Source organism: Eptatretus burgeri, chromosome 9 (genome assembly GCF_056783735.1).
Source record: "Eptatretus burgeri isolate ZD-2024b chromosome 9, Ebu_testis_v1, whole genome shotgun sequence".
Taxonomy (NCBI): domain Eukaryota; kingdom Metazoa; phylum Chordata; class Myxini; order Myxiniformes; family Myxinidae; genus Eptatretus; species Eptatretus burgeri.
In genome coordinates this window covers 98,109,374-98,133,842 of record NC_140969.1, presented here as the reverse complement: position 1 = coordinate 98,133,842, position 24,469 = coordinate 98,109,374, and the positions used below count along the sequence as shown (strand labels likewise).

The 24,469-nt window shown below is 48.0% G+C and overlaps 1 protein-coding gene across 3 annotated transcripts in view; it reads right to left on the bottom strand.

The window, feature by feature from the left end:
* ACAA2 (acetyl-CoA acyltransferase 2) overlaps positions 1-24,469 on the bottom strand; it is a 60,596-nt gene that overhangs the window by 18,728 nt on the left and 17,399 nt on the right. For all 3 annotated transcript variants that reach the window (XM_085896276.1, XM_085896275.1, XM_085896274.1), the window contains exons 4-5: positions 23,803-23,919; positions 16,240-16,387 (exon numbers count right to left, since the gene is read on the bottom strand). In XM_085896276.1, coding sequence (XP_085752402.1) covers positions 16,240-16,387; positions 23,803-23,919 — 265 coding nt within the window. The remainder of the gene's footprint in view (positions 1-16,239; positions 16,388-23,802; positions 23,920-24,469) is intronic.

Here is a 24,469-nt window from a genome sequence, read left to right as displayed (position 1 = left end):
TAAGAGAGCTTCCAGGGTTTTGACACTCAAATTGGGACGAAATTCAGTATGATTCTTCCGTACAAGACTGAGTGCCCGCTCACATGATGCGTTCGAATGAGGAATGACCAAGATTCCCTTCATCACTTTGCTCAAATTAGGATACTTCTTGGCACCAGTGCAGGGATCTGTGAGCTGTGAAATCCGATGCCACTGCTCATCCACTCTCACTGTCTCAGTAGCAATTGTAGCTATGGAGGCGTCTGCCTGGTAGTGAGCGAATTCACTCTCAAGACTGTCTATGTCACTATCACCGTCACTGAACAGACAGGGGAATTTCTTGATGAAAAACTCTACACAGTCAAACCCCACTTCTTGGTGAAGCTTAACATCCAGCACCTGAGCATGCTTGGCTAATTCATCATCTAGCGGCCAGGTTTTGAAGATGTAATTGCAGGCTTTCACATAATATGAGCAAACTGCACTGAAGAAACCTTGGATGTCTGACTCACTCAGAGTGAAGGTGGATTTCTTGAGACTCCTTTGTTCCCTTATATACAGTTTGGCATCGTTCCCAATCATGAGGTCCTCATCATTCTTCTGATGATTTCTGTCAGAGAAGGGTAAATTTACCAGAGGAACCGATGACACCGATGGTTTCAAAAACCGTACGAAGATATCTTTCAGAAGACCATTCAATTCTCCGTGCAGGAGATGAATACAGGGTTCGTCTCTTTGGAGCAGAAGATTCCCCTTCTCAAAAAGCTTGTTAGCATATCGAAGGAAGAAACAATGGAGTTTTGTTTGTGGAGACAAGAACATCCTGTTGACACGTTTTTCTCTAGATTCCTGCACAGTGTTTGAGGAAGATGCGCTTTTAGTTGTAGAACTCGTAGTACACTTAGCCGCAGGGCGATCACACTTGCGTTTACTGCCAGCAGAAGAGGTCAGACTCGTAGTACCAGATCCAACTTTACGTTTGAGGAGAGAGCTTGAGGTAGGTGCAGCCAAGGAAGAAGACCTCTGATTCGAAGGTTTTGCTGAGCTTCTATCAAGTGATTTGGCAAAAGCAGAACTTAACTTGGGTCTTTCTTTGCCTGTAGATGGGACTATCACAGTCTTTCTCGACTCTGAAGGGATCTGCTTTGTAGATGAACGTGATGAAGGGCCGGTGATGCTACCTGCTCTCAGCATTGGTTTTGGTGCTGTCCCTGCTGTCTTCTTCGCAGCAGATACTGCAGTGGTAGTGGTGAATGCTGCTCCACTAGTGCTTGATCCTGCAGTGCCAGTACTGGCAGTAGATACAGTGCCGTCCTTCTTGCTCGTTGTTAGAGTCTTGGCTACAGTTGGTTGCATTTTTCTTCGTACTTCTTCTTTGAAGAAGAGGCGAAGTGGCTCCCACTGTTCAATCAGCCTGTCTTTGCACTGACCAAGGGACAGCCACCTTGTTGCGACATGCTTCAGAATCTTGTGTGTCGGGGCATCACAGAGTTCTTGCAGTGCTTTCACTCCTTTGACGCGTTTACTACTTTTGTCCAAGTAGTAGTAAATATCGATGAGAAAGTCATCTAATTCAATGGGTAAGGCCTGAGCCGCCTTCTTGGCCGTATTGTGCATCATATGGCAAGGGCATCCCATGATGTAGCACTCTGGATTTTGTTTGTGGATATAAGCAGCGACTCCTTTGTGCTTGCCCACCATGACAGAGGCATTATCAGCACAAAAGGAAACACAATTTCCCACGGAATTTTCCTGTCACTGAACTCATGATCAAGCAGTTTGAAAATGTTTTCTCCAGTGGAATCTTGTTTGCACGCAGGCAAACTTAGCAAACCTTGCTTCACAATCCCAGCACTGTTGTCATAGTACGAAATCAGGACAGGATATAGCTGGGCCTCACCACTGTCATTGCTACCATCTGTAGCTAGGCTAAATGGAGCTCTGCCTAGCAATATCGGCAATAGATGAAGCAGTAACATTTGACAACTCACCAATTATTGCTGAAGTTTTTGTTCTTGCACATCCATACTTTGAAGCAACTTTTGAATCTGGAAACATCTTTTGAAATAGAGGTCCAGCATGATCTGAGACTGATATGGGCAAGTTATGTTCCACAATAAATCCACTAAAGAGAAGTTCCGCTCGGGTAACATCCTCTTCCTCGCTTGTCCCTTGTTTGGTGAAATAATTCAGAAGTGTACCAGTACTCGTGCTCGAAGATCTCTCCTTTGCAATGTCTGTGTGCCGTTTGCTTCCAACGTGCTTCCGAATATCATCGCGACCTCCGTGCTCAACTGAAATATCAACGCTGCATACTGTACAATACGCATGATGAATTCCTCTTTCAGACTTTCGAATACACGGGTATTGGAGACTGTATTCGGTCTTGTACTTCTGAGACCATTTCTTGGTCTTCGTAAGCTTCTTTTCTGCCATTTCGTAATCAACATCGAGGGCTTGAAGCATCGGTAACTTCGAAGTCAATACAATATCTGATATTGTATGTGCAATACAATATCGAAGTCAATACAATTTCCCTGACAATATCTGCTGCTCTTCCTTCGCTCCAATTGGTTCTTCTGACCACGTCCTTGTTAAAGTGGACATCTCTCTGGCTGTTATCAGAGAACCACCTCACCGCCGTCGAGTCTGGCATTTCACTCAAGCCGACTGGCAGGGTCTCCGAGCAGCCATCAAACTTACAGACTGGTCTCCTATCACTACTTTCTCAAACATCAACTCATCCTGGGAATTCTTTCAAAGAAACTTGCTCTCCCTCATGCACAGATTTATCCCCTCTCGTGTTCAGTTGTCTTACCCTTCCTCCCGCCCTTGGTTTACTGAAGCTTGTGGCGAGGCAGTTGTCCTGAAACAACTTGCCTTTGCCTCATGGAAAGCAAACCCAACTGAGGGCAATCTCAGTTCTTTCCACAAAGCTCGGAACAAGTGTGTAGCTACCCTCAGGAGAGCCAGAAAACAACATCTTTCTCATCTCAAGTCTGAACTCTCAAACCTCTCTCCCTCCCTCAAAATCCTGGTGGCGTTTAATCAAATCTGTTTCTGGTGTATGTTCCCCCTCCATCCCCTCCCTTACCTCAAATGGCCGCACTGCTGATTCCACACGTGATAAAGCTGAATGTCTAAACTCGGTGTTTGCAGCTAAATCTTGTGTCCCAAACCCATCACTATCTCTACCCACTTTACCCAGTCGCACCCAACTGTCCCTGGACTCTGTATCCTTTTCTCCTGACAAGGTGGAGAGCTTGCTTTCAAACCTCGAGTCAGATTCTGCAACCGGTCCAGACGGCATCAGCCCACGTGTCCTCAAAGCCTGCTCTTCTGCTCTTGCTCACCCTCTCTCTGTTCTATTCACCCTCTCATTTTCCCAAGGTCATCTGCCATCTGCTTGGAAATCTGCTAACATCACTGCCCTGCATAAAAAAGGTGCAAAAACAGATCCCTGTAACTATAGACCAATCAGCCTTCTCCCAATCATCAGCAAGGTTATGGAATCCATCATCGCTTCAGACATGAAATCCTTCCTCTTCTCCAATGGCTTGATTTCCAATCATCAATTTGGTTTCAGACCAGGTCACTCTACCCTAGATATGCTGCTACTGCTCTCCCATCAATGGATGGAGGTCCTCAATGCCAGACAGGAAATCCGAGCCGTATCCCTGGACATATCACGTGCTTTTGACACAGTCTGGCACCCTGCCCTACTCACCAAACTCTCTTCCCATGGTATTCAAGGCCATCTCCACTCATGGCTCGCAGACTTCCTCTCATGTCGCAGTCAACGTGTGGCCCTAAATGGAGTTCTTTCATCCCCTCTTCCTGTGCAGGCTGGAGTTCCTCAAGGTAGCGTTCTGGGCCCTGTTCTTTTTCTGGTTTTCATCAATGATCTCTCGGACTCTCTGGAAAATCCTCTATTTCTCTTTGCCGATGACTCCACCCTCTGCCGTACCATCTGTCATCCCTCAGACCGGCAAGCAGCAGCTTCTTCGCTCACTGCAGATCTGGATAAAATCACAAACTGGTCCAACACGTGGAACATGTCTTTCAATCCAGACAAATCTCACACTCTCACTATGTCTCTTCGAAAGGACCGTTTACAAAACCCCCCATCCACTTTCTCAACAATCCTCTGGAAGAAGTCTTTTCTTTCAAGCTTCTGGGTCTCACTATCTGCCATGACCTTTCCTGGGAAAGTCACATTTCCAACCTTGCCTCAAAAGCCAGTCGCCGACTGGGAATCCTCCGTCGTGCAAAGTCCTTCCTCGGCCCTCTTGAGCTCCTGACCACTTACAAAGCTTTTGTCCGTAGCCTGATGGAGTACTGCCCTCCCGTCTGGGCTGGTCCTCCTGCCTCCCACCTTTCTCGACTTCACGCTGTCGAAACCAGGGCTTTTAAGATCATTGGCATCTCCCGCAATGAAGCTGAGTCTTTGGGCCTCTCACTCAATCACCGCAGGTTGGTCGGTGGTCTTTCTGTCTTCTACCGACTCCTCTCCAGCCTTCCCCCCTCCTCTCTCTGCGATTTGTCCCCACCACATTTCCACAGGGCGCTCAAGGTCCGCCAACAACCCCTTCTGGTAAAACTACCAAAATCACGAATCACTGCTCATCTTCACTCTTTCATTCCTCTTTTTCCCGCCTTTGGAATAAACTTCCTCACTCTATTCTTTCCCATTCTTCCCTCCAGGCTTTCAAAACAGCTGTTCACCACCACCTCTTATCTTCCCCCATCCAAATCCTCGATCTTTTCTACCCCCGATAATCCACCCAAGCCCACTTCCTTCAATTCTCCTGCTTTCCTTCCTGAAAGTCCATTTAATGTCCATCTTCCCCACGCCATGTTCCCGTCCCATCCCCATCCCTCTCCCTTCCACATTTCACCTGTGTCTGTTCCCCAATGTTTTGTCCCTTCCACTCCCGCCCCTCTTGTCTCATGCCTCCTTGCTGTGAGTTGTGTGTTAGCTCTCATACGAGCCTCGACCAAGGTATACAAAAAAAAAAAAAAAAAAAAAAAAGTCGATGTTCCACAGCTGCAGCGCGACTCGGAGAACTCTCGCGGCTGTTAAACACCGCACGGTGGTCGCGACCGCCGGGCTGGTACGGGGCCCAGCTGCATGCAGTGAGCGTATCGCATGCATATACACTGTGCATACATACCGCATGCACTGTATTGCACACATACCGCATGCACTGTATTGCACACATACCGCATGCACTGTATTGCACTCATACCGCATGCACTAAATCTCAGTGCATGATCGCATAAGCGAGATCCAGACCCAATGTTTCGCTGCTCCTCATTTGAATTTGCAATTTTTTACGTACAATTTGGAAGCAGCGAACGTTATGGAGTTACCACATGCTATACGTAGCAGACGATGCTTTTCATTCAATTCTCATACTAGTACATTCTGATTAGTGAACAGTGCAAAAATATCAAAATTTCGGGAGGATAAGGATAGTGATCGTAAGGGCGGGAGTTTGGGTGAATTTTCGGAAGCCTCCCGATGAAATCGGGAGGGTTGGCATTGCTGGGATATCATGTGATGAGCAAGCAACAAATTACATTGGCCAGGTGAGATCACACCGATGGGTCAACTGTGAGATAACACTGGCCTGTGGTCCCGCCGATTCGTCTGATTGAAAAGACCTTGAAGCATTTTCAAACTCTACTTCCTGGTACTTTTGTTTGTTTTTCTTCGCAAAGTTGAATTTGAATCTCATGATTGGTTTTGGTTGTTGCTGTACAACGGTTTGATTTTTAAAAAAGAAAAATTTTCATATTGTCCTGTTTAGTTGTTTATAACTAGGACAGGAAAAATGTCTTCTTTCTTCCCCCTTCAGATCCATCCCAGTATATGTTCATGTTAAACAAGCAAACAACGAACTAGAAAGTAGAAATTTGTCGCAAATGCAACAATTGATATTGTTACGGATTCGCGCCCGCCGGCGTGCTGACGGCCACGTAACTCGAATCGCGGCACGTCGCCCACCGGACGGACAATCCAGTCGTGACCCTCTCGGACTAACGCCGGGAACCAGTCACGGGTGGACCTTTCGGTCTCACCGCGATCGAGCCAATCGGCCCCCGCGTGGGATAGGGTTGCTCGCCAAATTCGACCTACCTAAGTACCCACACGGAGGGTAGACCGGGCGATCGCACCTCGCCGCAGGTCGACTTCGGACACGGGCCACTTAAGCGACCCGTACCGTACTATCGGGATAACCGAGCGGTGTTATTCGTCGACCTCGACGGTTCGATTAATTATCGGGCGTATTCAGCCCACTACCAACCCTTTACGTGAAGCAAGATGAGGATTCAATGAAAGAAATGACGAAGCGAAGCGGGAAACAGTTCAACACAAAGCACATTTATTCGCGATGAACGGAAAGCACACATATTCAATTCCACCAAAAGCACATAGAAAAGGAAAAGAAACACAACGCAATTTTACACAAAAAGCAAATGCGACAATGCAGATCTAATACCGATTACGCGAGCACACGGCAACACTTATACAATTTTACTTCACAGACGGCGCCGACAACACATATCCAAAACCAAGAAAAAGAACACCCTCAAGGATGAGGCGGGCCTGAGACCGAGACCGGGTCGGGCCTACCCGTCTGGTGATGAGACGCGGAGCGGCGATGGTGCCTCAACTCCGCGGGCCTCGTGGACAGTGTCTGGTAGGGGGTGGGAAGGGGGCCCCCTTTGGTCGCACTATCTCAGCGCGGGGGGAAACAGGAGGGGGTTGCTGATGCTCGGGGGAAAGGAGGATTTTTACTCTGCCTCGAGTCCCGCGACGAGCGTCTCCACCTCGGCCAGGTCGCGCCGTCGGCCTCCCTGGTGTGCAGCTCCCGGCACGACGCGAGCACCCCCTCGTCTGCCCTCGCCGCCTCTCCACAGCTCCGTCCTCTTCGCTCCGACTCCAACGCACACGACGACGACGACGACCAACTCTTTATTCTTCTTCTTCCCAACTCCACCGACTGCGAAGTCTTAACTCTCTTGACTTGACGGACGCGGTCGCTTATATAAGCCCCGTGGCTTCGCTCTCTCATCTTTGACCCCCTGCCTTCGACCTTTCACCTCGCTCCCCATTGGCCCGAGAAAAAGTGGGCGTGAATGCTTTTTGATCCATAAATTTGCATACAGCGATCGCCCTCCAACGCCCTGGAGGCGGGGCCAAATCGCCCCTCGCTCACCGATTGGACGGAACAAAAGTGGGCGTGTGTCGTTTTTGATCCGTTTTTGAAGCGGAAAATCCGTGGTTTTGTACACGCTGTTCGGCGCGCGCCCTGCACGAGTCCAACACCGGTACCCACAAGCGGCGCAAGAACGGTGGCGATGCGACGGTTGCGAGGTGTGACGTGAAGCGGCGCCGCGGTGGGTGGTTGATGTTGTGGTTGGTGGTGGGAACAATGGCGGTTGGTCCAAAATAAAGATAGTAAAAGAAAAACGGCTATCCTGAAGAGTCGCAGCACGCATGAATGACATTTATTCCCTCTAGACAACGGGTTTGGGCCTAACTACACATATACTTACCGAGATATCTCACCTAAGGGACCTGAATGGTGGTTTGCGAATTTGGTAACCACAACACCACCCCCTCCCCTTTTTACAGACTCGTCCCGAGTCGTCAAATTTTCGTGTGCCATCATGTGTAGTTTTCCCCTAGTACATTTTACCTACGGATCCCTGAGTGCGACATTCATGGTATTCGTGTCCCCAAAATAAATAACCTGAGGGCTGCGTAACTACCTAAACAAACTCACTCACACGGACGACTTAAATAAAATTGCCGGCGCTAGGACAAACATGCCGGGGGCGCACTCATATTTACAGCACATCTTAACCTTAACTTACAAATTTTACACTAAACCATGGCCCAGGATCAATGAACTCTGCAAAAGAAAAGCAGTTAGCAGGGAGCCAGGCTGCCCGCATGCAGTCTCTGGCTCAAAACAATGCAGGTGACAGGGAACGTGGCTGGCTGCTCACACGCAGTCCAAGGCCTTCCCTTTTGAACTGAACGCAGTGAACCACAACGGTGCATGGGCTGCACAAACGTAGTCTCCGTGCCAGCTCAAGTGGCACACGCAATGAACACATTCGAATGGATGGATGAATGGATGGACGCAAACACGGTGCACGGGCCGCCAGTGCAGGCCCGTGTTGTAGCTGCCAACAGGGCAGTTCTCGCAGCTTGCAAACTGTTGCTTTGCGGATCCTGGCGCACATGGAAATGAACAGGGGGGGGGGGCAAAGCAAAAATTGAACGGGGGCTGGTGAACAGGGGCAGTGGGCATGGCATGGCAAAGGTAGCAGGCAAACACAGCCCGCAGAAGAAGGCCGCTGCAGGCAACACAGCCGGCAGACGAACTGGCCGGCACAGGCCTTGAAGAAAAACAGCCAGCAGATGAAGTGGCCGGCACAGGCCTTGAAGCAAAACACAGCCAGCCGATGGCACAGGCCTTGCAGCAAAACAACAGCTGCCGATGAAGTTGGCCGGCCTCCGCCTTGAAGCAAAACACGGCCAGCCGATGAAGTTGGCCAGCCTTTGCCGTTCAGTGGAGGTTGGTGGAGGGAGTGCGGTGGTGCTGGCCACTTGGAAGGCGGGCTCGGACCTACCTACCTGTCTCCCTCCCACCTATCGCCTTTGCCTGTCACTGTACATACCCACTCCCTTAATTTGTGAAAAACCAATTTAGCCCCAACTTATTTTTTTTGTTGTTTTTAATCTTACTTCCCCACTATAAATCGTCCCCTAACCCCCTTTATCGTCCTTGTTCGGCTAACCTATTCTGTCACCTAGCCGACTAACTAACGTCCTGTGTCGAGGCCCAATGAAGCCTCAGAATGGCCTCCCCAGAGTTCGGCGATCTATAACCAAAGTGGGTCCAGCGGCCCACAACGACAGCGAGTGGATGGATGGTGCGGAGGGGTACATCTCCTAATCTACCCTAACCATTTAACTGTTAAACTACCCCGGGGCTTTCAACAAGCGCCTGTCGCTTAAACTATTGGTTCTATAAACCCAGATTCCCGTCGCCTGTGTTGGTGTCCTCACATTTTCGGGCCTCGCCCCCCAATTTTCTCTCCGTGCCCTCACACGGTCTCCTGGCTGGGACACGTGGCTCCCTTTGGCAGGCATGTCCCTCTGCCGAATCTCCCGCTATGGCACCCCCGGGCACTACACTGCCTCCGAGCCTACCAGCTCCCTAACACCGGGGAGTGCCCCCCACGGCACCTCCCCTGAAACGCACACGTGGCAGGCTGGCTTCCCAGGCCCCTTTCCGAGGGTCACCCTTGCCCACAACACTGCCCACGCGGCTAATGGCGCCCCGGGCCCCCGCACCAAGCAGGCGCACCCGTGCCCACTACGCTATCCCGGCCCCCCATGGGCCCTTGGCCTACCACGGCCGACTAGCCTGGTGCCCGGGGTACCCACTCAGCGATACTCACCTTTCGCAGCCACGCTCCCAAGCCCGTCAACAGGGCTCCTGCACCCCTCCAAATGGGTCTCGAGCCTACTTTCCCACCAACAACAAAACGACCTCCATTTTTCAATTTGACTAACCCCCTAACTCACTTTATACTGACCCCGGGGTCCCTTGGGCGGGAGTCACTCCTCCCCCCAATCACTCATCGCACCATGCATTCCCCATTCACTCCATACACACAGACCCGCTGGCCTCACTCACTCACCAAGTACTCACCTCACAACTCACCAACTCTTCAACACACACACACCGCTGAACTTGCCATCCTTCTATCTGCATCCCCTAACTAACTCGTGCTCCCACGTCGTCCCTTAAACTACAGCACGTTCCTTTTAACACTACGTAGCTAAGCTACGTCCCCTCTACACATCCACAAGTCTGTCACTGTCTCCAAATAAATCATTTTATTTCCCAACCTAAAGCTCACTAAATCCCTCTACCTAATCCATTCCACGGACTCCATGAGGACTTACCCCTGCCCCATGAAGTCGGTCTAACTAAGCTAACCCTTCCCCCTAACTAGTTTCCATCCTGTGCCCAGGTCAAGGGGGTCTTCCACCCCTTGCCCAGGAATCCTGTGCACCCGAAAGTGAGGCTTTTTTTTTTTTTTTTCCATGCGCAGCACCTGCGCGGCAACTCAGAGCTCGCGCACTTTGCACCTGCCCGTGACGTCATGCAGCTGCACGTGTTCCTCGTCCCTCCTTGGAAGGTGCCATCCGGCAGGGATACCCCTCCTGCCGGATTCCAACCCCACGTGCAGCCATGACGTCACCGTGCGCATAAAAAAAACACAAGCCCCACGTCTCGAGGGGTTCCCCACGCGAACACATGTGCTTTGCCCGTTGGAGCTTAACACACACGATCGCGTGGAGAACCCGTCCGGTCCAAATCCGTTATCCTGCCTAAACTTTGTCCGTCCGCGGGATCGGCAAATCCACCGCTGGCGTTTCCGGACCGGGACTTCACTCTCGCAAGCGAGCACGTGGTGGTCTCGTGCGTTGCACAGCACGGACCTCGTGCTCACTGCTGGGTGAACCCGGCACGGTCCCCGAAACAACTCCAGCCGCTACCCGGCTTCCTTTCTTCTCATGTCGCCGTCGTCGCCATTCGACCTACGCACACCTGCGTGTTACGACGCACACACTCCACTCCATCACATTCACACCGGGAGACGCGGCTGCGTGCTCCCGCATGCCAACCGACATCTCCCTTACATACCGCTCTCTCACACACACTGTCTCCCTTGCACTCGGCCGTTCACTCACGCATGCCATTACCCCTTTCGCACACGTGGCTCCACGCACTCGCGGTGCCTCATCCACACACCGTGCCTCACTCACACACGCGGGGGCACTCACCCGCGGTGCCTCACTCATACTGGCCGTTTCATCCACACATACGGCCTCACTCACACACGGTGCCTCACCCACACACGGCGTGCTGGGAAGCACGTACTCTGGCACCATCGCCACCACACCACTCACACATGGGGTCGCTTCCACACACGGGGACGCACTCACACCTTGCACCACACACACAGGGGCAACCACACTGGGGATTCGTGTCCCCACAAGGGTCTCCGGGGCCTCTATACCCCCCAAGCTCTCCGTGCACCTGTCCACAGCACCCGTCCCCTCAACCTCGCAAAGCACGACCGAACTCACCTGGTCGTGACTCACCTCAAGGGGGCACACTCCCTCCCCTCGTTCCTGGAGGAGGCCATCCAGCTGCTCGCACTGGGTCCCTACACGCTCCGCGAGCTCACCCCCATTATCCTCCACTACCTCCGTGTGTGTGTGTGCGTCACTTACCCCGTCTTCATCGTGCAGTCTCTCCTCTATTTTTTCTGTCTCCCGTGTCTCTATACATTTATAAGTTTCTGTTGTCGTCACCTCGTGTCTCGTCTCGCACGTTTTGGTCTCCCCATTTAATTTTTCCCTTTTGGTCACCGTCGATTCTTCTGTCATGACCCTCGCCCAACACGCCCCCCGAATTATTTTTTTACCCGCCTCCACCGCGGGCCTGTCGGCCGTTGCACCCCCTTCCAGCTCGTTTGCTTCCACACGTGGAGTCGCCATTCCTATCTCCCTGGTCACGGCCTTCATGCCCGCCTGCAGGCATCGGCCCATGTTCTGCGTCTCACCCCGCAGCTTTTTCGTTTCTTCCTTCATTTGCTGTGTACTCGCATCGATCTTTTCGTTCATGCTTTTCATTTTGTTTATAATTTCATTTGCATCCATTTTCGCTGTCATTTCCACCAGCATGGTGCATAGCTGGGCTATGTCGGATGCACTCAGCTGAGCCGTTTCGGCAAGGGTTGGGGAAGGGTTTTGGTGGAGAGGGGGAGGGGAGGTGTCATACACCGCGGCCGCTGCCGCACCCATTTCGGGCTCTGGGTTCAGTTGGGCGAGTCCGTGTTCCTGCACAATCAACATTTCCTGCACGGGGATTCCATCCTGGACCATGGATTCTACATTACTACACATATACATTTCTAATACCCCCGGCTCCCGCTCGCCTTGAGACGCCATCTTGCTTCTCTTAAAGGGTTAATTTCGCTCGCTCGTAATTTGGAGGGAATCGGGGGTCGCTTCTCTCACCCCTGGACCGATTCCCGTGAATTTAATTGGAGACAGGACAGCCCGTTTTCCCGTTCTCCGTTACCAGTGCCGTGAGGAGGGCGATGAGTTTATATCGCACGACCTGACACCAGTGTTACGGATTCGCGCCCGCCGGCGTGCTGACGGCCACGTAACTCGAATCGCGGCACGTCGCCCACCGGACGGACAATCCAGTCTGACCCTCTCGGACTAACGCCGGGAACCAGTCACGGGTGGACCTTTCGGTCTCACCGCGATCGAGCCAATCGGCCCCCGCGTGGGATAGGGTTGCTCGCCAAATTCGACCTCCCTAAGTACCCACAAGGAGGGTAGACCGGGCGATCGCACCTCGCCGCAGGTCGACTTCGGACACGGGCCACTTAAGCGACCCGTTCCGTACTATCGGGATAACCGAGCGGTGTTATTCGTCGACCTCGACGGTTCGATTAATTATCGGGCGTATTCAGCCCACTACCAACCCTTTACGTGAAGCAAGATGAGGATTCAATGAAAGAAATGACGAAGCGAAGCGGGAAACAGTTCAACACAAAGCACATTTATTCGCGATGAACGGAAAGCACACATATTCAATTCCACCAAAAGCACATAGAAAAGGAAAAGAAACACAATGCAATTTTACACAAAAAGCAAATGCGACAATGCAGATCTAATACCGATTACGCGAGCACACGGCAACATTATACAATTTTACTTCACAGACGGCGCCGACAACACATATCCAAAACCAAGAAAAAGAACACCCTCAAGGATGAGGCGGGCCTGAGGCCGAGACCGGGTCGGGCCTACCCGTCTGGTGATGAGACGCGGAGCGGCGATGGTGCCTCAACTCCGCGGGCCTCGCGGACAGTGTCTGGTAGGGGGTGGGAAGGGGGCCCCCTTTGGTCGCACTATCTCAGCGCGGGGGGAAACAGGAGGGGGTTGCTGATGCTCGGGGGAAAGGAGGATTTTTACTCTGCCTCGAGTCCCGCGACGAGCGTCTCCACCTCGGCCAGGTCGCGCCGTCGGCCTCCCTGGTGTGCAGCTCCCGGCACGACGCGAGCACCCCCTCGTCTGCCCTCGCCGCCTCTCCACAGCTCCGTCCTCTTCGCTCCGACTCCAACGCACACGACGACGACGACGACCAACTCTTTATTCTTCTTCTTCCCAACTCCACCGACTGCGAAGTCTTAACTCTCTTGACTTGACGGACGCGGTCGCTTATATAAGCCCCGTGGCTTCGCTCTCTCATCTTTGACCCCCTGCCTTCGACCTTTCACCTCGCTCCCCATTGGCCCGAGAAAAAGTGGGCGTGAATGCTTTTTGATCCATAAATTTGCATACAGCGATCGCCCTCCAACGCCCTGGAGGCGGGGCCAAATCGCCCCTCGCTCACCGATTGGACGGAACAAAAGTGGGCGTGTGTCGTTTTTGATCCGTTTTTGAAGCGGAAAATCCGTGGTTTTGTACACGCTGTTCGGCGCGCGCCCTGCACGAGTCCAACACCGGTACCCACAAGCGGCGCAAGAACGGTGGCGATGCGACGGTTGCGAGGTGTGACGTGAAGCGGCGCCGCGGTGGGTGGTTGATGTTGTGGTTGGTGGTGGTAACAATGGCGGTTGGTCCAAAATAAAGATAGTAAAAGAAAAACGGCTATCCTGAAGAGTCGCAGCACGCATGAATAACATTTATTCCCTCTAGACAACGGGTTTGGGCCTAACTACATATATAACCCTACATATACTTACCGAGATATCTCACCTAAGGGACCTGAATGGTGGTTTGCGAATTTGGTAACCACAACAATATGATCCACCCACGTTAGATGTCAACCCACTGTTTTGTTTGATCTCAATTAAAAGTCACATGAAAAATTAATGGTCCAGAGATATATATATATATACAATATATATATATATATATATATATATATATATATATATATATATATATATATATATATATATACATATATATATATATATATATATATATATATATATATATATATACATATATATATATATATATATATATATATATATGCGAGACAGATGACTCGAACGCAAGTTATTGTCTGCAAAATGATTTTCGAAGGGCACATGATCTTTGACCTGTTCAACCCAAAATGTAATCAATTCTTCTCTGTATTGCAATCCGTAGTTGTGATAAGTTTTGTCAAAATTGCTAAAATCTTCTACTTTCAGCTAAAGGTCACATGTATGACCTTTCACCCTTTGAAACCAAAATCGAATGAGTTCATCTTTGCATCATAATACACCTTTGAACCGAGTTTGGTGGTTCACAAGTTATCGCGATAATAAAAATTGATCACGGACAGATGGACGGACGGACAACCCAAAAACATAATGCCATGGCAGTCGAGGAAATTAATTTATTTTATTTTAAAAGAACCGTTCCCAATGAAAGAAAGGACCGTTTAGAACCCCCCCCCCCCATCCACTTTCTCAACAATCCTCTGGAAGAAGTCCTTTCTTTCAAGCTTCTGGGTCTCACTATCTGCCATGACCTTTCGTGGGAAAGCCACATTTCAAACCTAGCCTCCAAAGCCAGTCACCGACTGGGAATCCCTCCGTCGTGCAAAGTCCTTCCTCGGCCCACCTGAGCTCCTGACCACATACAAAGCTTTCATCCGCAGCCTGATGGAGTACTGCTCTCCCCTCTGGGCTGGTGCTCCTGCCTCCCACCTTTCTCGGCTTCACACTGTGGAAACTAAGGCATTTCAGATCATTGGTATCTCCCACGATGAGGCTGAGTCTTTGGGCCTCTCACTCTCTCACCGCAGGCAGGTCGGTGGTCTTTCTGTCTTCTACCGTCTCCTCTCCAGTCTCGCCCCCCCCCCCCCCGCTCTCTCTGCGATTTGTCCCCACCATATTTCCGCAGGGCACTCAAGGTCCACCAACAACCCCCTTCTGGTAAAACCACCAAAAATTACAAATCACTGCTCACCTTCACTCTTTCATTCCTCTTTTTTCCCCACCTTTGGAATAAACTCCCTCACTATATTCAATCCCATTCTTCCCTCCAGGCCTTCAAAACAGCTGTTCACTACCACCTCTCATCATCCCCCATCCAAATCCTCAATCTTTTCTCCCCCTGATAATCCACCCAAGCCCACTTCCTTCAAATTCCCTGCTTTCCTTCCTGAAAGTCCCTGTAATGTCCATCTTGTATTCTCCATGTTTCTCACCCCATCCCTCTCCCTTCCACAGATATCCTAATGTCTCTGTTCCCCACTGTTTTGTCCTTCCCACTGCCGCCCCTCTTGTCTCATGCCCCTCTTGCTGTGCGTTGTGTGTTTGCTCTCATATGAGCCTCGACAAGGTATACAAAAAAAAATGTGACCAAAAGTTATTTCACGAAACCAGTAGCAGCTAATTTCAGGTTTATGTCTAAATTACTGTCACTCAGACGTTTGCATTGTTTCTGACAAGTCTGGAAAATTATAAACTTGGTCATCTTCAAAATATCGAAATACAGTACAAGTCTGAAACGATGGAGAATCCCCAGATAGGTCGAGTTGCACTATGAGTGAGAGTGCGAAAGGTTTCTCTAATAAAATCAGCGCAGTCGGAGCACACGCATGACAATTGCACCTCAACTTCCACGACATGGCTACCAACGTTGTCCAATGTGGAAATCCATCCATCCATCGGGACCATACTCTATGCAGAGCGTTGGTGCTGCCTAAGCAGTCTCCTTGGCTATTGGGCACAATCCTAGATGGGCCACCACTCCGACAAAGGATACCAGCATGCTGGCACTCATTTTGCCGACTTCGGAAGGATGACAGGCAGAGTCAACCCCACCTGGTATTAATTCAACAGCGGAGTGCAATTTGAACTCAGGATCCAAGGATCCCAAGCCCACCACCCTAACCATTAAGCCAACACCAGGCATGTGGAAATGCACACAAAACAGCAAAGTATATGAGGTAAAGGTAATAATATATAATATACTGTAATAATAATAATAATGATCAGCTGTGTTTAGAAGCTCTGCAATAAAACAAAACGCCTTTTTCAGGTTTAATGATACCCACTGGTCTTCCATGTGACCACGGAGCTCAGGCCGATAAGCAAAAACTGATGTCAAGAGTATGCACAGCTGTTCTGTACCGGCTTTCCAGCGGCGTTGAGTCTGCATTGCATACTGGTCAGCATCTTGACGCGTCACTCCGTACTTCTCTGCGACGTTCTCGGCTGTGATACCCATCGGTGTTTTGATGTGCAAGTCAGTCAAGCCAGCCCACAGCGTGTCCTCCATCTGTTCATCCCACAACAATTACTCAAATATAGTACTCGAGTAAAGTTAAAAGCAACCAGACAGTTAGCCAGACACACAGACACTTCAAATTATGTATACTCAATACTCCAGTCTGATTATTTCGTGCACTCATTGTGACAAAGGACTACCTTCGATGGGACACAAAAATGGTGGAAAATTGACCCTATGTAGAACATTTTTTTTTTTGTATACATTGTCGAAGCTCGTATGAGAGCAAACACACAACTCACAGCAAGGGGGCATGAGACAAGAGGGGCGGGAGTGGAAGGGACAAAACAGTGGGGAACAGACACATTAGGTGAACTGTGGAAGGGAGAGGGATGGGGATGGGACGGGGAACATGGCGAAGAGAAGATGGACATTGCAGGGACTTTCAGGAAGGAAAGTAGGGGAATTGAAGGAAGTGCCTTGGGTGGATTATCGGGGGTAGAAAAGATCGAGGATTTGGATGGGGGAAGATAAGAGGTGGTGGTGAACAGCTGTTTTGAAAGCCTGGAGGGAAGAATGGGAAGGAATAGAGTGAGGAAGTTTATTCCAAAGGCGGGAAAAAAGAGGAATGAAAGAGTGAAGATGAGCAGTGATTCGTGATTTTGGTAGTTGTACCAGAAAGGGGTTGTTGGCGGACCTTGAGCGCCCTGTGGAAATGTGGTGGGGACAAATCGCAGAGAGAGCAGGGGGGCAAGGCTGGAGAGGAGTCGGTAGAAGACAAGAAAGACCACCGACCAACCTGCGGTGATTGAGTGAGAGGCCCAAAGACTCAGCTTCATTGCGGGAGATGCCGATGATCTTAAATGCCCTGGTTTCGACAGCGTGAAGCCGAGAAAGGTGGGAGGCAGGAGAACTAGCCCAGAGGGGAGAGCAGTACTCCATCAGGCTACGGACAAAAGCTTTGTAAGTGGTCAGGAGCTCAAGAGGGCCGAGGAAGGACTTTGCACGACGGAGGATTCCCAGTCGGCGACTGGCTTTTGAGGCGAGGTTGGAAATGTGACTTTCCCAGGAAAGGTCATGGCAGATAGTGAGACCCAGAAGCTTGAAAGAAAAGACTTCTTCCAGAGGATTGTTGAGAAAGTGGATGGGGGGATTTTCTAAACGGTCCTTTCGAAGAGACATAGTGAGAGTGCGAGATTTGTCTGGATTGAAAGACATGTTCCACGTGTTGGACCAGTTTGTGATTTTATCCAGATCTGCAGTGAGCGAAGAAGCTGCTGCTTGCCGGTCTGAGGGATGACAGATGGTACGGCAGAGGGTGGAGTCGTCGGCAAAGAGAAATAGAGGATTTTCCAGAGAGTCGGAGAGATCATTGATGAAAACCAGAAAAAGAACAGGGCCCAGAACGCTACCTTGAGGAACTCCAGCCTGCACAGAAAGAGGGGATGAAAGAACTCCATTTAGGGCCACACGTTGACTGCGACAGGAGAGGAAGTCTGCGAGCCATTAGTGGAGATGGCCTTGAATACCATGGGAAGAGAGTTTGGTGAGTAGGGCAGGGTGCCAGACTGTGTCAAAAGCACGTGATATGTCCAGGGATACGGCTCGGATTTCCTGTCTGGCATTGAGGACCTCCATCCATTGATGGGAGAGCAGAAGCAGCATATCCAGGGTAGAGTGACCTGGTCTGAAACCAAATTGATTGGAAATCAAGCCATTGGAGAAGAGGAAGGATTTCATGTCTGAAGCGATGATGGATTCCATAACCTTGCTGATGATTGGGAGAAGGCTTGCAGATTTCCAAGGTTGCAGCTGATGACTCACTCATTTCATGTCCCACTCAATTCCATGATCCAAATCACTCTCCCCAACCCTGTCCTGTGGGATTGGCAGGTTATATTTTCTTCCAGTTGTTTTGTCCGGAAATAAAGATGCTATTGTTGTCGATAAAAGATTGTTTCATCAGCAATGCATTGTACAATAGAATATGTCACCCTTTTACAGAAGGAACATTAAGGTGGCTGTCTTGTCTTCTAGCACTCGCTTATGGACATCATGAACAATGGTAATTTTCGAGAAAAAAAAATAAGGTCATTGTGTGCCGTCCCTGGTTAATCATGCCTTGAACACACCAGGAGCAGAGATGGGTAGTGGTGACATTCAAGGAAACATGACTGCTCATGGCAACGTGACGAACACGCCAGATAACCGACTATTAAGGGGGTGACACCTCTCCCCCTTTTCCTCTTGGCAACTCGGTCACATGTGTAGCTGAACGGTACCTGTTCCTATCTGCCCTCCATCCTGTCACGAGCCCCGACTCTTCCAAGAGCAAAAGGAAAATCCTTCCTCCCTTACTTCCATCTACCACGTCCAGCACCTTCTTCTCAAGAAAACCTGGGATGGCATATAATGCGACCTGTAAGCACCTGCCCTAACCAATCCAGGTGAGCCTCTCGTGTCTCTTTTACAATGTCCCTTTGGCCTAAGTCACATTTGCTCTATGGCGAGGATACGGCGGCCGTACCCCCCCTGAATTGACAAACGTGTGGTAGCCGCAGAGTTTCTGAGGTGGCCCTACGCCGTATGGCTATCTTTTACAGGCCGTAGGGGTCGCCGTGGAGTTATAGCGCGGAGTTATAACTTTTTTCATTTCTACGTTGGCCATAGCAATTCGACAAGCCGTAGCCGTGACGTAGATGTGTTCCACGTCAACCGTACGTAGGGCGTACAGTGCGCTTGCGTTATTCGTGCGGCTGCCGTAGGCTCTTATCAATGAAAAATGAATTTTGCCAACCCCCAAAAAAATTACGGCAGCCGCACTATTTCCACGGTCACCGTCGGGTAGTCCTAAGGCATCCCTGTGTTCAACGTACAGTGGCCTTGCGGTCTGTGTGACTACCTGCGGGCAACGCAGGGTCGACGCACGGTTCCCCTACGCCCGCCGTGCGTCCTACGTACGGCCTCTGTGGCAGTCTGCGTCGACCGTGCGTCCACCGTGCTACCGCTAGAGATCGGAGTATAGGTGTTTGCCTATACTCCGAACTGGTATATTCAGTTATATATATTATAGTTATAGTATATTCAGTTATATGTACTGGTATATTCTGAACTGGTATATTTTTATTTCAGTAAAAAAAGAACTGGTATATATATCCACTCGTTACCGTCCGTCTGGCCGCACGTTCGCCTTAGGGCCCCCCTGCGGTCGCCTTGCGGGCACCTTGAGGCTACCTAGCGTCTGCCTTGAAAAGTCTATGGCCGCCGCAGGGACGCCCTCAGGTCACCGTGCGACATCAAATCAAAGACCGTATGGCACCCCCACGTTTTCGGTCTCCACAATTTCTAAAACCCCGTGCGGCTACCCGAAAAATAAAAACATATGTGACTGCTACATTGTGTGACCGTGGAAATACTGCGGCCGCCCTATAATTGATAGTGGCCGTACATTTTGTAGACCCTACGGCCGCCGAGCCAAATGTGACTTAGACCTTACTCCTGCATGCCTGATATTCTCATTCCTCTTCCTTTCCCTCAGGGAAATCTCCATCCTCAACAGCAATCTCTCGTCTTCCTTTTTCTTTACATAGAACCCATCAAGTTGTCATCCACTCTTGCCAAACACTCTCGCCTCTGAAATGAAATGTGTGCAATCAGAGAAAACAAAACACCACCTGATAATAAATTTGTGAAGGCAAATGATAATCAAAGAGTTTTTACCCTTTATTTAAACAATTTGAAATTCAAATTCCATGTTCCAATAAGTTCGAGCCCATCACTTTACCGTATAAACCATCGTAAATATGACATACTAGCAGGGACTTGTGGAGCATAAAATGTGACTTCAAGTCCTCAACTCCCTGATCCGCTTCCCACTCCAAGTCTTCAAACCCCCTCCCGAACCCCACCCCCCAATCTAAAACCACCGAACACAGGAACCGTGATCGAAACAGCAACATGGCTCCTACATGTCATGGCACATCACAGTCATCTGTCCAACTCACAATCCCACCAAATATGCGGAAACACTGTGGAATTGCAACTCTCGAGTGACCATGAGCAGCCGATTTGTGCCAACAAAGGACCCCAAACCAATTGTCTTCTTCCTGATGCATAAGTAAGTCGATACCCTGGGTGTTTGTGAATAAACTTTATAAACAAATGCTTTCATGTTCTTTGTTCTCCCTCCCCGTTTACTTATTAAATACACACATGAAGTCATGTGGTCTCTTGAGTGATTTGAGTTGCCCTGATCGCAAATGGCTTCAGTTGTTGATCATCCGTTCAAGAACACGTTGGGTTCGGGATGATTAGTCTCCGCACGGAAAGCACCATCGCTCAAACCGCCATTTGGGTGTCGGGTGTGAGGGAGTCCCAGCAAGTCGCTTAGCCAGCTCAGATGTTCCACCAAAGCATGGTAGTGGTTCTCTCTCTCCCTCTAGTCCCTCCACTCTCGACCCACACTATTAAATTGTCTGTTTGTGTACATACATTATTCAATTGTGTTCTGTATTAATTTGTTTAATTTTTGTTTCTAATATGTACTTAAGTGAAGGTTAATTATGTTAGGGTGGGGTCATTCCATGTCAAATCAGCCAAAAAAAATGAAATTCTGCAGTGACCCCCTCAGATTTTCCTGAAAAAAATTCTCAAAGCTACCTTAACATATATGAGGAAGGTTTGCCAAGTTATAGCTCAAAATTCCAAGTAGTGTCCGAGATATGGCCCTACAAACACCCTAGGGGTGTTTCAATTCTGGCAGTCGTGAGTTGTAGATTTGTATCTGAAGCATTTTTGGAGGGCTCTAAATTCCAGACTTTTACAAACAGAGTTCTGAAAATTCACACAAATGGTGTCTATTAGTGAGGCTTTCAGAATCTGACATCAAAAATGTTCTACTTAAAATACTTTTTTAAGATAAGTACTCTCAAAAGTAGTGATTTGTAACATACAGTCAAAAAAATTGGAGTTTTCAAATTGCTGCCAACAGTCAGTTTATTTATAATGAAGGATTTTGTTGCCCGATTTACATAATCTAGCGACTGGATCATTTACACAAGAAAACTGAAACCTTTTGGAGCAAAATCTTGAGTGCTATAGGTGTCTGAACTTTGCTCCAGACTCAACGACACTGAAATTTACCCCGGTTTTACCCCGTGTCCGCCATGTTGACAGTTACACAGCTCTTTTAAATTTTTGTCACTTAGACACATACATAGGCAAACTGTAGGAGAAAATTCAAGAGTTGTTCTCAATCACTTCTATTTTTAAACGATTTTTATAAAGGCCCACTATTTAAAAAAAAAACATGTTCGATGAAAGATGTAGAATAAAAGCAATAGGTGTGCTGTTGAAGTGGAAGCCATGTCAAGAATTCCTAAGCTGACACCACAATGAGCATGTAGTAGTGTTTCATGGTCAGAATAACTTTGTGGTTAATTTACTTTGGCTCAAAAATGTATTTTTTCAATTAAAAATGAGATGCTAACACTTATCTCAATCATGAAAAATGGCACAATGTACAATGGTGCATTTTGTATGATATAAAAGTAATAAATATTTATAACATTATTAATCTCATATCATAGAATTAAATTTGCACATAAACATCAAATTTATACCAAGTAAATACTTGTGTAAACCTTTATATTCATGGAAAATATCATAAATGTGGGGTTTGAAGTTTTGAAGTAATTTACAAAAAATGCATCAATTTCTAATGATTCTGCAGTCCTAAAAGCAACTTTTTTTAAAATAATTTTTTTACTAACAAACATATAGAAAAAATAAAGATATTGTAAGGAAGTACGACTTACGTGGAATCTAACAATATATAAATCAGTTTAGTAAAGCTTAAAGAAGTGTACCAAAATCATTTCCAAAGTTAGGCATGAAGCACAACTCTATCTTATTTAGGCTTTAACCTAATACACAGCCCTGTAGGAACTGCCAATGCTCATTGTTGTTGTTGTTCTTCTTCTTTCGGCTGCTCCCGTTAGGGGTCGCCACAGCGGATCATCTGTTATGATCCGCATACTGATTTGGCACATGTTTTACGCCAGATGCCCTTTCTGACGCAACCCTGGTCGCCTCTTATGACACAGGGATATGCCAATGCTCATTGTTACATTTTATTATATCCTGGCAATTATATAACTAATCACTGTTCACTTTGTACAATGGATCCAGGTACATTTGTCCAAACAATTTGATATGGAATTATGAAAAAAAAAGTTGAATCAGATATTGTACCGACATTTACAAATGGATGTAGACTTTCATAAAATGTACACTAAGTATATAAACAATCAGATATGCAAATGAATATTTATAATGGTGATTATTATGATCAAATTATGTGTCTTAATTTGTAGTTGAGATTGGCGGCGGCCTTAAACTAAAATATCCTTTTAAAAAAATGTGAGCCAAATTAAAGTAACCACATACTTGTTCTGACCAAAAAAACACAACAATTTGATCATTGTGGTGCCAACTTATGAATGTTTGGCATGGCTTCCACTTCAAAAGCACACCTATTGCTTTTATTCTACATCTTTCATCGAACATGTTTTTTTTAAATAGTGGGCCTTTATAAAAATCGTTTTAAAATAGAAGGGATTGAGAACAACTCTTGAATTTTCTACCACAGTTTGCCGATGTATGTGTCTTTAAGTGACAAAAATTTAAAAGAGCTGTGTAACTGTCAGCATGGTGAACACTTGGGGTAAAAGCGGGGTAAATTTCAGTGTCGTTGAGTCTGGAGCAAAGTTCAGACACCTATAGCACCCAAAATTTTGCTCCAAAAGGTTTCAGTTTTCTTGTGTAAATGATCCAGCCACTAGATTATGTAAATCAGGCAACAACATTATTCATGATAAATAAACTGACTGTTGGCAGCAATTTGAAAACTCCAATTTTTTTGACTGCATGTTAGAAATCACTACTTTTGAGAGTACTTATCCGAAAAAGTATTTTAAGTAGAACATTTTTGATGTCAGATTCTGAAAGCCTCACTAATAGACACCATTTGTGTGAATTTTCAGAACTCTTTTTTTTACAGGATACAAATCTACAACTCACGACTGCCAGAATTGAAACACCCCTAGGGTGTTTGTAGGGCCATATCTCGGACATTACTTGGAGTTTTGAGCTATAACTTGGCAAACCTTCCTCATATATGTTAAGGTAGCTTTGAGAATTTTTTCAGAAAAATCTGAGGGGGTCACCGCAACCCCTGGCTGAAATGACATGGAATGACTGGGTGACCAATTTTTTTTTCCCTGGCAACACATCCCCCCATTATAGTCCCATGCATATGGGAAAATATATGACGTGTAAGAGTTTCGTATAATGTCGCAGTTTTTAAGGAATGCACCCACGAAGTAAATCGGTGACTTGCTTCACACACATCTAATATCATTTTAGGTATCAGTTGATTAATAACGATATTCAAACAGCACACGAACCTTGAGGTCAGTTCCAAACTTCGTTCCAAAGCGAATATTCCGTACGGCATATGGAGCTTGGGTCATGCTTTCTGATCCAGCACACAAAACGATACTTCCCTCACCCAGGCAGATTTCCTGTGGAAAGAGAGATTGGTTTTTAATCAACTTCAGATTACTTGTCAAGTTGAACAGAAAGATTTACGGGAAAAAAATATTTTTTGACGCTAATGAAGCAGGACACTCGCTACAATATGGCAAGATAAAACGTGTGTGGTTGAATGGGAGACAGAGCTCGAGGTCACTGAGAAACAACGCAGACCCCAGCAAGGATGGGGTGAGGTGTTGAGGGGTGAGGTGTTGAAGGGGTGAGGTGTTGAGGGGGTGAGGTGGGAATTGTTGTTGGTAAGCTGTAATCAGCCATACAAATGCAAAGCTGCTTGGAATTGAAACTGCTTGGTTCGGGTTCGGAGTGTAGTGGATTGGCAAACCACTTGCCGCAACCTAACTCCAAATCTCAAAGGGTTTGAACGGAACTAGAAACCAAAATGGTTTAAATGAATGTAACAGAGGCAGCAAGATGGTGGAACTCTGAAAGGTTGGAAGTTTAATGGCAGCTCAAGTAACATATTCACAGTGCCTTCAGAAAGTATTCACACCAACTCGACTTTGGTCACATTTTGTTGTT